The sequence below is a fragment of the Sander lucioperca genome, chromosome 18 (assembly GCF_008315115.2).
Source record: "Sander lucioperca isolate FBNREF2018 chromosome 18, SLUC_FBN_1.2, whole genome shotgun sequence".
Classification (NCBI taxonomy): Eukaryota; Metazoa; Chordata; class Actinopteri; order Perciformes; family Percidae; genus Sander; species Sander lucioperca.
Window position 1 is genome coordinate 29,939,058 of NC_050190.1, and position 12,833 is coordinate 29,951,890.

The following is a 12,833-nucleotide window of genomic DNA, read 5'->3' on the forward strand; positions in this document are numbered from 1 at the left end:
GCATGACATGAATCTGCTGTTATTGCACAGTGTTTCTTCCCCTCATACGTGGAACATTAGATTAGAAGAAGAAAAAAACATTAACAATTAGGGTGTCACAATTTTGTTTTTAAAACCAAAATGGATCGAAATGAGCTTTCGATTTGTACTATCGTGATAAAAAGCAGGAATCGGCGATTCCCCCATTATTTTTTCTCTCTCCGCGCACGCCTGCTTACGCACGATCAATGAAAAAAAGCTTAGCTTACCGACTAGTAGCATGCAGCTCAAAACACAGTGACGTTAGCTTGTCCATGTTCGCTGCCGGAGTCGGAGATGACGGAGAAACAATAGAACTGAAAAACCCCCCTGCTTCCCTGAAGTCACCGGTGTGGCAACATTTTTTGCATGAGTAAGTTACGGAAACAAAAAAACAGGTAAAAACAAGGTAAAGCATGTGGGCTCCGACGGGACTCCGTGGTGCCTTTATGTGCCCCTGTTAAACTAATGGCGCATTCAATTGCACCTTGTAAACTCTGAGAAACTCAAACTGTTGTTGCAAGGGAAACTTCTGCAATCCAGTGGCTCTTATTGTGGCATCTCCATCCCTCTTAAAAAATAAATGTTTAAATTGAAATAGTGGATTTGGAGAATCGTGACACCCCTAATAACATCATACACATATGTGCATCCTTAACTTAACCATGTTAACTGCAATTGGATTATTAGGAAATGCTAATTTATTATTTTTAACAATGTTTTTATGAATAACAACTTTTAACAAGCCCCCTCCCAGCCCAAAATAAATCTCTCTCCCAACATCTGCCGTGCTACAAGAGCTGAAAAACAAAAAAAGCTTACTACTGTATATGACAGTATCACATGCATACAATAATGGCACCTCTAGCAAAGTTACGATACGCATAAATACAAAATTAAATAAAAATTGCACCTTTGCTATCACCCTCCAAGACATACCTCAGTTCTTTCCCTTTATGGGGTTCACCACTTACTTTAAGTGTCCTGTGTGGAAGTGTTACGGCCACAGCAAACAAACACAACTTAAATGTGAGCGTCAACATATCCAAGAACATCAAACCTGAGGATTAGTTAAAGTAAATTAAAGTTTATGCACAACTTAACTATTATTGATTCAACCAAAACTATGGGAGTCTGGAGGTCTGGCCAAAAAGAACAAAGGCATACCTGCAAACTAGTCACTTTTCGGCGAAAATCGCCGTTTTTTGAATGGGAAAATGTCATCCACGTGAATCGTGTAGATCCGAAGAGTTTTTATTTCTGGGGGGGGGGTCCGAGACCCAGTGCCTTAACGACCGTTATCTACCGGACCGAATTGCAACGCGGATTTCGGTGCCACTGAAATGCCTGCGCTTCTCTCTGATGCTCCGAAAAAGAGGCAACCTAAACATCGCCGCATGTCACGCTAGTTAACACTACACTTGGCAGCAGCTAACGTTAGCCTGCTGTTAGCTAACAGCTGGTGTAAACACGGTTAAAATGCTAACAGCTAAACGGTGTAAAAGTGTGTCTGTATTTCACTGGAGAGGAACTTATGACAGTGTGCAGCTGCTGTTGTCGGAAAAACAACACAGATGTTGCGTTCACTTGAAACTCGCCTCGCCATCCTCGTGCTGCATTCAGAGTTATGGTAAAATAGTTTTTGTCGTTTAACAGGAATTTACTGGTGGAATAAGTTATTGTTATGAGTTATTGTTATTACATTTTTAATAAATCATTTCATTTTGACCATATGGCCTTAGCAATAAACAAGCCGTTCTTTAATGTCGCAGACTGTCGTTTGGTGCTCCTTTTTAAAAAAGTTTGAGTTTGTTAACCCTGAGATGAGGGAGACTCTGGGTTTTCTGTTTCAGAAAGAGAGGTAACTTAACCTCAGAGTCAGTTACTATGGTAACTGAGCCCGTGAACCTAACCTGGTCGGGAGCAGCTTTTCTTCAAGAAACCTCGAGTTTCTCTCAGTCTCCTCCCTCTGACACAGCGCTCTTTCATTTCCTCATTCATTCATTTAGTCTGTATCAGGCGCATTTTAGCGCAGTTTGTTATCTGCATGAATACAAAAAACAGTGTTGGTTTATTAACCATGTTAGGCAGACTGCCTGAAGTTGAACACATCAAAAACAGTAGCAATGTTCTTCGCCAAGTCCCACAGAAACTGCAGTGCTGAGCCGGATGTTTTAGTGTTAGGGGAAAGGCTGCAGATCGTGTCAGAATACAAATATCTGGGGGGTTTAATTGATTCTAAGTTGTCATTTACATCACATGTAAAAAGGGTCTGTAATCGAATCAAATTCAACCTCAGTAACTTTAGATATATTCGTCATCAAATGTCCACACAGGCTGCAAAAATGTACGTGCACTCTGTGATCTTCTCACATATCACTTACGGTTTACCCATTTGGTCACAAGCTAGTGTTACATCTCTGAAACCTCTGCAATCATTTCACAAACAAACTGTTGAAATCCTGGACAAGAAGCCAAGCATTTTTCGTCATTGTCCAATATTACAAAAACACAGATTACTCAACTGGGCAAACATGGTCAAATATTCAAATCTATGTCTTGTCTTTAAAATTATTCACGGCTTATCATCCCCTCCTCTCCACCAGTTTGTCAACATCCGAGCAGCTGATCACAGCAGCACCAGAGGTGCAGCGAGGGGAGAGTGTATCATTCCATTTAGGAAAAGTGTATTTGGACAAACTGCTTTTTCTGTTCGAGCAGCTACTGAGTGGAACCTCACCCCCATAACCATCAGAAATCTAAACACATACAGTACATTCAAGATCCAGTTATAGAAATGGCTCATTGATAATCAGAGCTGTCAACATTACCATGAACTTCTTGACCTGCTCTCGCTGCCCCCTGCTGGCTTCTTGCCTTCACATGCACTGTGTGCATGTGTTCATGTCTTTGTCTGATGTTTGTCTGATTGTAGGTCTGCTATGTTTCTATTGTACATTTTAGCTTAATACTGCTTTTTACTAAATGTAATGTAATTGTTATGTTATGTAAATATGTAATTTTACTTTCTTTTAGGGTGACTTTTACCATCTGTCTAGGGACTGCAGATGAAAAATAGCCTTCTGACTAACTCTGGCATATTGACAGAAATGTTTATTAATATGCACTGTCCCTGTATAAATAAATAGACTATAAAACATTTTTTTTTTTTTCTCAAAACATGGCCTTTCCTTTTGTCGATGATCCCGTTGATGAAGAAGCTGTATTACTTCGCAGGGTGTTACGTCGACATACGTCGGGAGATGATATTGAGGCCCCGACTATAGATGTATTTTCATTTCCAGATACTAGCCTATCTATATGAGTAATAATAATATGTCTATCAGTTATGTAGCGTACATAACCTTATCCGTCCTCATATCACTAACGTCACCCATCGTGGACATGCTCTAGCTCTACATCCCAGCGTTTTTTGTTTTTTTTGTTTGTTTTTTTTTGCAAACGGCAGTTTTCTTTACAACACTGGTGATGCGGAGCATATTAGTAAAGCCACTGAATAGCAAAGCGCCTACGAGTGCGACTCGATCGCTCTGAAACATGTTTTAAATGTTTTGTAGTGTTCCCTGGATGCAAACAAGTGACGAGTTCCACACTATTGCAGGTGAATGATGTAAACCCTTAATACATCCAGGTGTAACCCTTTGAAATAAAAGATTATGAATTATAATTCTGTTAATGATGGTGCTGCAGCCTCAGAATGGGATTAGTAGGCCTAGGACTTTTTCGCCTGCAGGATTGCACCTAAATGAAATAGATTATAGGTTCAATACCATTTCACCAGTAATATTATACTTATGATTAAATATAAAAATGAATACACTATATTAGAGCTTACACATTGACTCCAGCAGCAATTTTCTCCCACGCAATTTTTTTTGCAGCGCAAGAGCGGCCAGCCGCAAAATGCCGCTTGCGCTGCGCTTTGCTCAGCGCAGCGGCAGACCAGTTCTTGCGCGCGCAAGCCATTGACAATAATGGGTTTCATAGCGCAGCGCTGCCGTTTGCGCGTACAATGTGAATGGCCCTTCAGAGTTTGTTAAACCTCCTTCCTGAAACGGGCCCCAGACAACAGTGATCAGAGCTGATTCAGTCTCAGAGACCCGATCCCTGTCTCCCATCCTTCCTTATATACAGGGGCGGGGCCACACCGACAATCAGGAATTAGGAACACCTGAGCTGAACAGAGAGGAAGAAGAGAGCAGGGCGGGGAGCGCATAACAGGAAGCTCCCCTATGCCTTCTTTTTTTTCTAAATCGGTCAGATGGTTTCCTGTTTTTTTAATATAAATGATATGTTAATCTCTCCATGGACACATATTGCACCATATTCTTGTTCCAAACACCAATTGTAGGTGCCTCCATTTTCTTCTAGATGAAGTAAATGCTAATTTACATCCTTTTATTTATTTATTTATTTATTTATTTATTTATTTATTTTTTTACATCATGTACAAAACAGATTAATCTCAAGCTGCTGTGCTGCAAGCACTACAAAGTACAATAAATATGAAAAAGAACCGACCCTCACTGCTGTCTGTGTGTGTCTGTCTGTGCTGCAGATGTATGTGAATCTGCTGTTCTGGTATCAGTTCTTCTGCGGTTTCTCTGGGAGCGTCATGACCAACGCCTGGGTGCTCATCCTCTTCAACCTGCTCTTCACCTCCGTTCCTCCTCTGATCTACGGCGTGCTGGATCAGCACATGCCTGCAGACACTCTGATGGAGCTGCCGGAGCTCTACCAGGCTGTGCAGAGCTCCAAGGTGACTACACACACACACAAACCCGCCCTCTCAAAACCTGAAATCACAGCGCCAGCTTTATTTATGTATTTAATGTCAAACGTTTGTTCCTAAGCAATGGCAAAGTATTGAAATGGGACCACAGGGCACCAACGCTCTACTCTGAGACCCAGAATGATATGATATGACAGAATACTAAAGACTAGAGATTGTCTGATGAAACCTCTTTATATGGGCGCTGGCTCTACCAACTGAGCTATCCGGGCGCCCATCTATAGAGGTTTACTCCTCGACGCAGCAGGCCCGGGTTCGACTCTGACCTGCGGCCCTTTGCTGCATGTCATGTCGTGTCTTCAGCTGTCCTGTCAAATAAAGGCCTAAAAATTCCCAAAAAATAATCTTAAAAAAAAAAAAAAAAAAGATCTGGTACAATACCAATTTTTGCTTCGCGCTACCGATTCCAATACCTGACTTTGTGTATATATTAGAGATGCACTGATTAGAACTTTCCAGGCCGATTCGGGCTCACGTAGTAGGAGCTGAAAAAAAATAAAAAGATTTGTGCCGTAATGTTGTAATTTCTTTTTGTTAAAATGGATTTTGTAAAATTGGTATCAAAATAAGTATAATTTAGGAACTGGTATTGAAGTCACGGTATCGGTACCGGTATCGAACATATTTGAGCGATACCCAGCCCTAGAAGGACGAACAAGTGAATGGTGTTTCTCTGCAGGTCTATGTCCCCTACGTGTTCTGGATCACAGTCCTGGATGCGTTTTACCAAAGCCTCGTCTGCTTCTTCGTGCCTTACTTTGTAAGTACACTGTGTCACATCCTTTTGTTTGTCAAGTACGTCCTTCATCGCTGTTTTTATTCCATTGCTTCACTTTACATATATGGTTACAAATCTATGTCTGCTCCTCTAGCTGATCACATGGTAATAGACCCTGCTCATACAGTCCTGGTCCCATGATTAGAGCTGTAATCAGTAATACAAGGCCCGAGCCCGACAGAATCCGGCCCGAGCCCAACAAGTACATTTTGATTGACAGCTTTTTAAAAGCCCGAACCCGTTTACAGCCTGACATTATTCAAATGTGAGCACGCACACAGCTCTTTTGTCAAGAATGAGTCATTTATACATTTTTTTACATAATTTATTCATGACTAACGAAGGCTATAGGCCACTTGGAAGTTGGTACAAAGAAATGAAATAAGTCCTCTGTAACATCGTAATATCTCAGCACTCTAAATAGGCCTAGGCAGAGGCCAGCCTCCGTTTCACCTTCTCAGCATCCATTTTCACGCTAATAGAAACGCATCACCTGACCGCTCATTTACCGCGCAACCCAGAGCCCAAGCCTGAGCCCTTAAAAAATTATAGCAATTAAGACTGAACCCGCCCGAACCCTTTGGGTTCGGCAAAGATCTTCAGCTCTACCCCTGATCCCACTGTTAAGTGTTGTTGTGATGTTTGTCTCAGGCATTGGCAGGATCCAGCGTTGGTGTGTTGTCTTTTGGCTCTCCGATCAACGCCTCAGCTCTCCTCATCATCCTGCTGCACCAAGTCATCGAGAGTCACACTCTGGTCAGACACACTGCTATACTAACAGTTATTGGAAATCAAACTGGATTATGTCTCCATTGCTTTGACATTTGAACAATGAATTGTGTGGCCTGGATGTTATGTATGTAATCTATAATGTGTGTCTGCAGTTGTGTTGCGGATAGGCCTTTAACAATTATTACATAATTGTCTAATTGTCAATTTTTTTTACGTAATTGCAGTTTCTTTGTTTGTCTGGAATTAATTGCTAACATTAGCTAAAGTCCTAAGGGTGTATGGCTGTTGATGGTAATTGTTGATTTTGTTTGGATATGCCAAATTGTAATTATATAAGTAATTATTGGACTGTTGAGCTAAAGCCATGCTAGTTGTTGGCTGTTGACCCTATACACGTCCATAGCACAGTTAGAAAAACAGTTTGATGATAATAAAGAGGTGTTTACTTCATAGGCTGTGTATTTGTGTTATTATATTATCTGGGTCACATAACAGCGATACAACCAAAAGATGTATCCTGGGATTTATTCAAAATTTGAATTTGTTTAACGATTTGTTTGCGATTAACAATAAAAATGTCTCTTTCTATCAAATTTAAAAAGAGACAATTAATTGTACAGTAAAAGTTGGAATTGTTCCAGCGCTACACGCAGCTATAGTAACAGTTATTGGAATTCAAACTGGTTTATGTCTCCATTGCTTTGCCATTGGAACAATGAATTGTCCGTGTCCTGGATGTTATGTATGTGTGCGATCCATAATGTGTGTCTGCAGTTGTGCTGCGGAGTCACTAAACCTCCATGTCGTTTTTGCAGACGTGGATTCACGTGCTGGTGTTGGTGCTCAGTGGCGCTTCCTACTTTGGCTTTGTGCTGCTCTTCGGTGCGTTCTGTGTGACCTGCAGCCCCCCCACCAACCCCGTGGGGGTGGAAACACTGGAGATGTCCCAGCCTCTTTTCTACATCATATGTGCTCTCACTACTGTGACGGCTCTGTTACCCAGGTACACACACATACACACACCCTCAAATACACTACTGTAAATGGGCACACAACTCGTATGCATACGAAGAAACACACACAAGCTGGGTCCCGTTTTAGTGCGGCCTACTTTGAAGTTTGCACTCCGAGACTGAATATGTCCAGGCTGTTACATTTAGAAATATCCACTTAATACAGCTGAGCTCAGCTTCTTTCTTTTTCTAAAACCTGAGCTCTTGAAATTACTCCCAACATATATTTGGCATTTCTTTACTCTGATGTCTTGGGGTTTATAAAACAGGTGGCTCAAATCAAGCAATCTGATCGGTCCGAAACCGTGATATAAAAAAACTCATACCACGGCTATGACGTCTAATTCTTTTGCACTATAAGTATCACTCCACGTCTGAGGAAAAAAAGGTAGACTTAGGAACTGTTAGCTGGTGCCACGGAGAAAAGCCGTTCGTCTGCACACACTGCTATGACACAGAGCTGGTTTAAAATCAGCAAAGTATACCTTATAGTGTATACTGTAATTTGACTATTTTACCGCTTAACCTTGCCGTCAGACTGCCCTTTCAGATGGGGAAGCTGTTATATCTTCAAAGCCACCAGACTCCATTGACTAAAACAGTAATTTTACTTCTCAGAACACAGGAGTTGCTGGTATAATGCTGCCTTGAGCAGTTAGTTTGTTTGGCTAATGTTACCGCCTCGGTATGTGCAGGCAGCCAGCCCAGGAAGGCCAATTTTATTGTGAATATTATATAATGTATATATACTGTAAAAAAAAAAAAGATATATATATATATATATATATATATATATATATATATATATATATAGATGTGTATTGAAAGGGAGATCTTGTGGAATTTAAACTAGAAGTTGAAACACAAATTAAATATATTTTTTGTATTGTCTATAACTTTAATTAAAGTTTGAGCTTTTGCTTTTACATCTTTTAAATCAGCTGATTTTATTGGCTTGGGTGATCTTTCAGTCAGGCTTTAATCCTTTTGAACTTGCTAAGTTCTTTCATTCCTCGAAGCCTGGAAAGGGACATAGCTCTACACACCTGTCTGAGTTCATCATCTGCTGAAGTTGTTTTTCTGTTGGGTGTTGATGCTGCCCTCCCTAAGTTCATCATTTACTGATCCATGTCCTGGAAGAATGTTGGATACTCACGCTGTCCTGCGTCTTCTCCTTCTGCAGGCTGTTGTTTCGAGCCCTGTGCAACACGTTACGCCCCGCTGCTGCTCTGACATCAGCTCAGATGGACAAAGTGGATTCAGAGAGCTACTGCAAGAAAATGCAGCGCTGGAACCTGAGCCAGTCCAAAGCCAACAGGCTGCCAGTGTGTGCGGACAACCCCCAGGTACAATCAAAGGCTTTGTATGGATGAAGTTCTGCTGAAGCTCGTTGTGTTGTATGTCAACAGCCAATGAACTTTGGTGAGACTAATCCTAAAGAAAAGTGGACATGTTCTACGTATGTTTAATAACTTAAAAAGCATTTATGAGAACAGAAGCTGTGAAACACGACCATCATGTCAAATATGTACAGGCGATAATATTTTTTAAAGGAGCCGTATGTATCATTTGACAAGAATAAATCGTCATGTCATTAATCTTTTGACATCCGTGATGAAGGAATACAGTTAACATTGTGAGCCGCCAGACTGGATGCAGCAGTACATATCTGTTGAGTTGATCACCATCGAGGCTACATTCACACTGCTGGGGGGAAGATTGTATTTCCTCAGGCTCATGAACCATTTGTACATATCACTACAAAAAGTTATGCACTGTAATTTGGATGTATGCCACACATTTATGGTTGAGGTGGATGGCTGGTTCATAAAACCATGTGTGAATGTACCCGAGTCAAACTTTAGTTTAAAAGCATAATTAGGACGGAAGCGCCACTTTTAAGACATGAGCTCGAGCCAGTCACTCTCCTCCCTGTTCCGTTGCATTCGGAGATGGTAGCGCCCAGAAACAACAACAACTGCTAAAGTAAGCCGTTCAAAACCTTTCTTTTTAGTAAACTCTGTGTACACAAACAATGTTCTCAATGCTGAGTTCACGTGTAGAGCCCCTGGTGATACTTGGAGCAAAGTCTCATGTTGTGTCGAGCCTTCTTAGTGTTTTAAAAATGTTGATTTTGATGCGATCATAGTAGTGCCCCTAGCACTCCCATTCAAAAGGCCATTTGACCAAAAAACGAGAATACGGTCAATCTTAAAAGTGGCGTTTCCGTCCTAATTATGCTTTTTTTTTTTTTTTTTCAACAATATCTTTATTGAATTTTTTTTTTTTATATAACAACCCAAGAGCTGAGAAAGGGGATATTGTACAACAATATATCAAGTAGATACCAGACCAGCCCATCCCACCCTCCCTCCCTCCCTCCCACTCACTCCACCCTTACAGGTCCGACCATACATTCATACAGAGTGTGTACCAAGTAAAAAAAAAAAGAAGTGAATACTAGCCTTCAGTATAACATAAAACCAACGAGCACAGACAAAATAAGCCTAAAACAAAACTGTTGCAGAAGGGAGGTGCCTAGCAGGGATAGGTAGAAAAGAAATATAAAACAAACAAAAAATAAAGCTAAAAACCGCACCAAATGTTGTATTAGCATGTTTAACCATCACCTGACATTGTGTAAATATAAAAGAATTATTGTATTGTGGGCCCTAATTATGCTTTTAAACTAAAGTTTGACTCAGGTACATTCACAAAAAGACCCTAGGTTGCATTTTGGCGAGAGTTACGTTTTAACTGTCATGGGACCGGTCATCACCTGACAGGCTGATGGTCGCCTATTTGGTAGGATATCATATTTTATTTATTTATATTTACTTTTTTGAATCGACAGCATGTTGTAAAAACAAATGAATACACAAAAACATAGACAAATCAATCAGATGTATCAAGGGCGGAAGCATAATGCTTATAAAATCCTGCCCCTACTTCACAATATCACATTATTACAAAATCATAAAGCTATGCGATCATACGAATTGTTGTGCATAACTTATCATACGATATGATACGAACCTGTTCATGAGAAAGCGTTGATTTCTTATATATGACAGAGTTTGTTTGATGTTCATTGTCGTCCCACACTGTTTGACACGGAGGTGACAGATCTCACTACATGTAATGGGTCAAATCGCAGTTTACTTTCACATGAGCACAAGTGTCACAGTTGTATTATGTTATTAATATTATTTTTATATGGGTCATGAACAATTGAGAAAAACCTGCTTGCCAATAAATCAGAATTTAGCATCAAAGCTGTAACAGGTGTTAGTTTGTTGAGAGGTGATAGGTAGTGATGGCCGATAAAGCTTCATGAACTATTTCATTAATTTCTGAGCCCACTGGATGGCGCTCTTTGTTTAAAGCAAGAGGCTCAAGTAATGGCAATTCAGAGTGCTTTCAGCCCTTTGTTGAACAGAGAGCGCCATCTAGTGGGCTCAGAAAATGGTTCATGAACTTCATGGAGCTTCATTTGGCCGTCACTAGTGATAGGCAAACAGAAATGATATCCTACTGGCTGACATGTATACAAACAACTACTGACAGAACATTAGCATCCCATTGGAGTGCTGTTTGTGTCCACCTGATGAATGGAAGTCTCATTGTAGCTCTGCTTCGGTCTCCACCAACTTGTGAGAAAAAGATCTTTCCAATGATTTCCGGGTTCGTCATAGAAAACCAGAGCACACCTGATTAATATGAAGTAGTCTTTTATCGACAACGTTTCTTTTCTGGGATTGCTTTAGTGCCGCCGGAAATTCCGCCGGATGTCCCTCATTTTGGCCGGATGTCCCTCACACTTTCTTTGTGTTGCAGGGTAAATCCAGACAGCTAGCAAGACTATTTGTCCAATCTGAGTTTTCTGTTACACGACTAAAACAACTTTTGAACGTACACGTTCCACCAAAACAAGTTCCTTCCCGAGGCTATTTTGCAGAGGCACTGTGGCTCCTTCTGGCGCTTAGCGCCGCCCAAGATGATTGTGATTGGTTTAAAGAATTGCCAATGAACCAAAGAAAATGTTTCTCCCATCCCAGAATGTTGTGTGGACTAGCCAGAACCTCCTCCGCAGCGCTGTGGAGGAAGGTCTGGTAATGTGAGACTAAATATGAAGTGCCTGTTCTGCCTCTATGCACATCTACACCTCTTTATATTAGTGAACCATGTCACATGTTACCTACAAGCCTTAAAGCTAAAGTACTGTCAGCAGCAGGCACTGATGAGGATTTTTATATTGTGTAATAAGTCAGTTTTTTATTGGATGTTTGATACATACTTCCAATGTCTGTTTGTACTGTTTGAGACTTTACAATAAAGAAATAGTTGTTCAGATCCCGTGTAGTGTAATTATTAACATTACAGGAGAGCAGATACATGCTGCATAACATCAGAAGGATACGTCCCCTTCTAATGGAGAAGGCGGCTCAGGTTCTGGTTCAGGCTCTAGTCATCTCACGTCTAGACTACTGCAACTCCCTCCTGATTGGCCTGCCTGCATGTGCCATCCGACCCCTGCAGCTCATTCAGAACGCAGCAGCTCGACTTGTCTTCAACCTCCCCAAGTTCTCTCACACTACACCGCTCCTCCGCCCTCTTCACTGGCTACCAATTGCTACCCGCATCCACTTCAAGACACTAGTACTGTCATACAGGGCCACGAACGGATCAGCCCCAGCATACATCCAGGACATGGCCAAACCCTATACCCCAACCCCCCCTGCTCTGCATCAGCCAACCTGCTTGCTGCCCCCTCACAGCGAGGGACAACTAATCACTCAACAAAATCCTGACTGTTTGCTGTCCTGGCTTCTAAATAGGGTTGGGCATCGTTTGGATTTTAACGATTCTGATTCCAATTGCGATTCTTGGCCGGAATTCACTTTTATCTGTTAAAACTGATTTTATACATAGGACAAGTGACCAGTCCGCCTTCAGGTAGCCTCTGGCTACTGTATTCAGGTGACTGGGATGTTTATCGGCAAACATAGATTGTATATATGAATAATATTTACAGTCTATGGTGGCAACCCTAACCCTACAGAGCACTGATAAGCATGAATGTGAAGGGAAAATAAAAATAAGTTTCCATAAAGCTAATTTTCTCTGAGGCGTGTCCAGTGGCAATTTTAGACCCGTTTCATCTCAGCCCCCCTAAAAATTATAATAAAAACAAATTCTTGCGTCGCTGTCGCCAATGCTATGTGCCTGTAACCCAGTCAAGGAAAGTTTTAGTTTTATATATTTATTGTTTACACCTCATCATTTCATTTGATTCTGGTAGTCCATAAAAGGACTTTCTTATTTTCTTCATATGTTCAATATTTTCCATTTAGCCTCTGTTATAATGATATATATTGTTATCTGTGAAATTACTGATCTAGCGGGGTAATGTGTCACTGTATCCTCACATTCTCATTAGGGGCTGAGCCCCCCCTAAAGGTCTGATCCTAGAATCGCC

The 12,833-nt window shown here is 41.1% G+C and overlaps 1 protein-coding gene across 4 annotated transcripts in view; it reads left to right on the forward strand.

The window, feature by feature from the left end:
- atp10d (ATPase phospholipid transporting 10D) overlaps positions 1 to 8,952 on the forward strand; it is a 53,081-nt gene extending 44,129 nt beyond the window's left edge. For 2 of the 4 annotated variants that reach the window (XM_031321360.1, XM_031321361.2), the window contains 5 exons: positions 4,598 to 4,798; positions 5,511 to 5,591; positions 6,261 to 6,365; positions 7,157 to 7,344; positions 8,538 to 8,952. In XM_031321360.1, coding sequence (XP_031177220.1) covers positions 4,598 to 4,798; positions 5,511 to 5,591; positions 6,261 to 6,365; positions 7,157 to 7,344; positions 8,538 to 8,727 — 765 coding nt within the window. In that variant the 3' untranslated portion in view covers positions 8,728 to 8,952. Of the gene's footprint in view, positions 1 to 2,624; positions 2,843 to 3,054; positions 3,145 to 4,597; positions 4,799 to 5,510; positions 5,592 to 6,260; positions 6,366 to 7,156; positions 7,345 to 8,537 lie in introns of those variants that run through there. The other 2 variants (XM_031321364.2, XM_031321363.2) reach the window with 2 other exon arrangements.
- Positions 8,953 to 12,833: the final 3,881 nt, after the last annotated feature.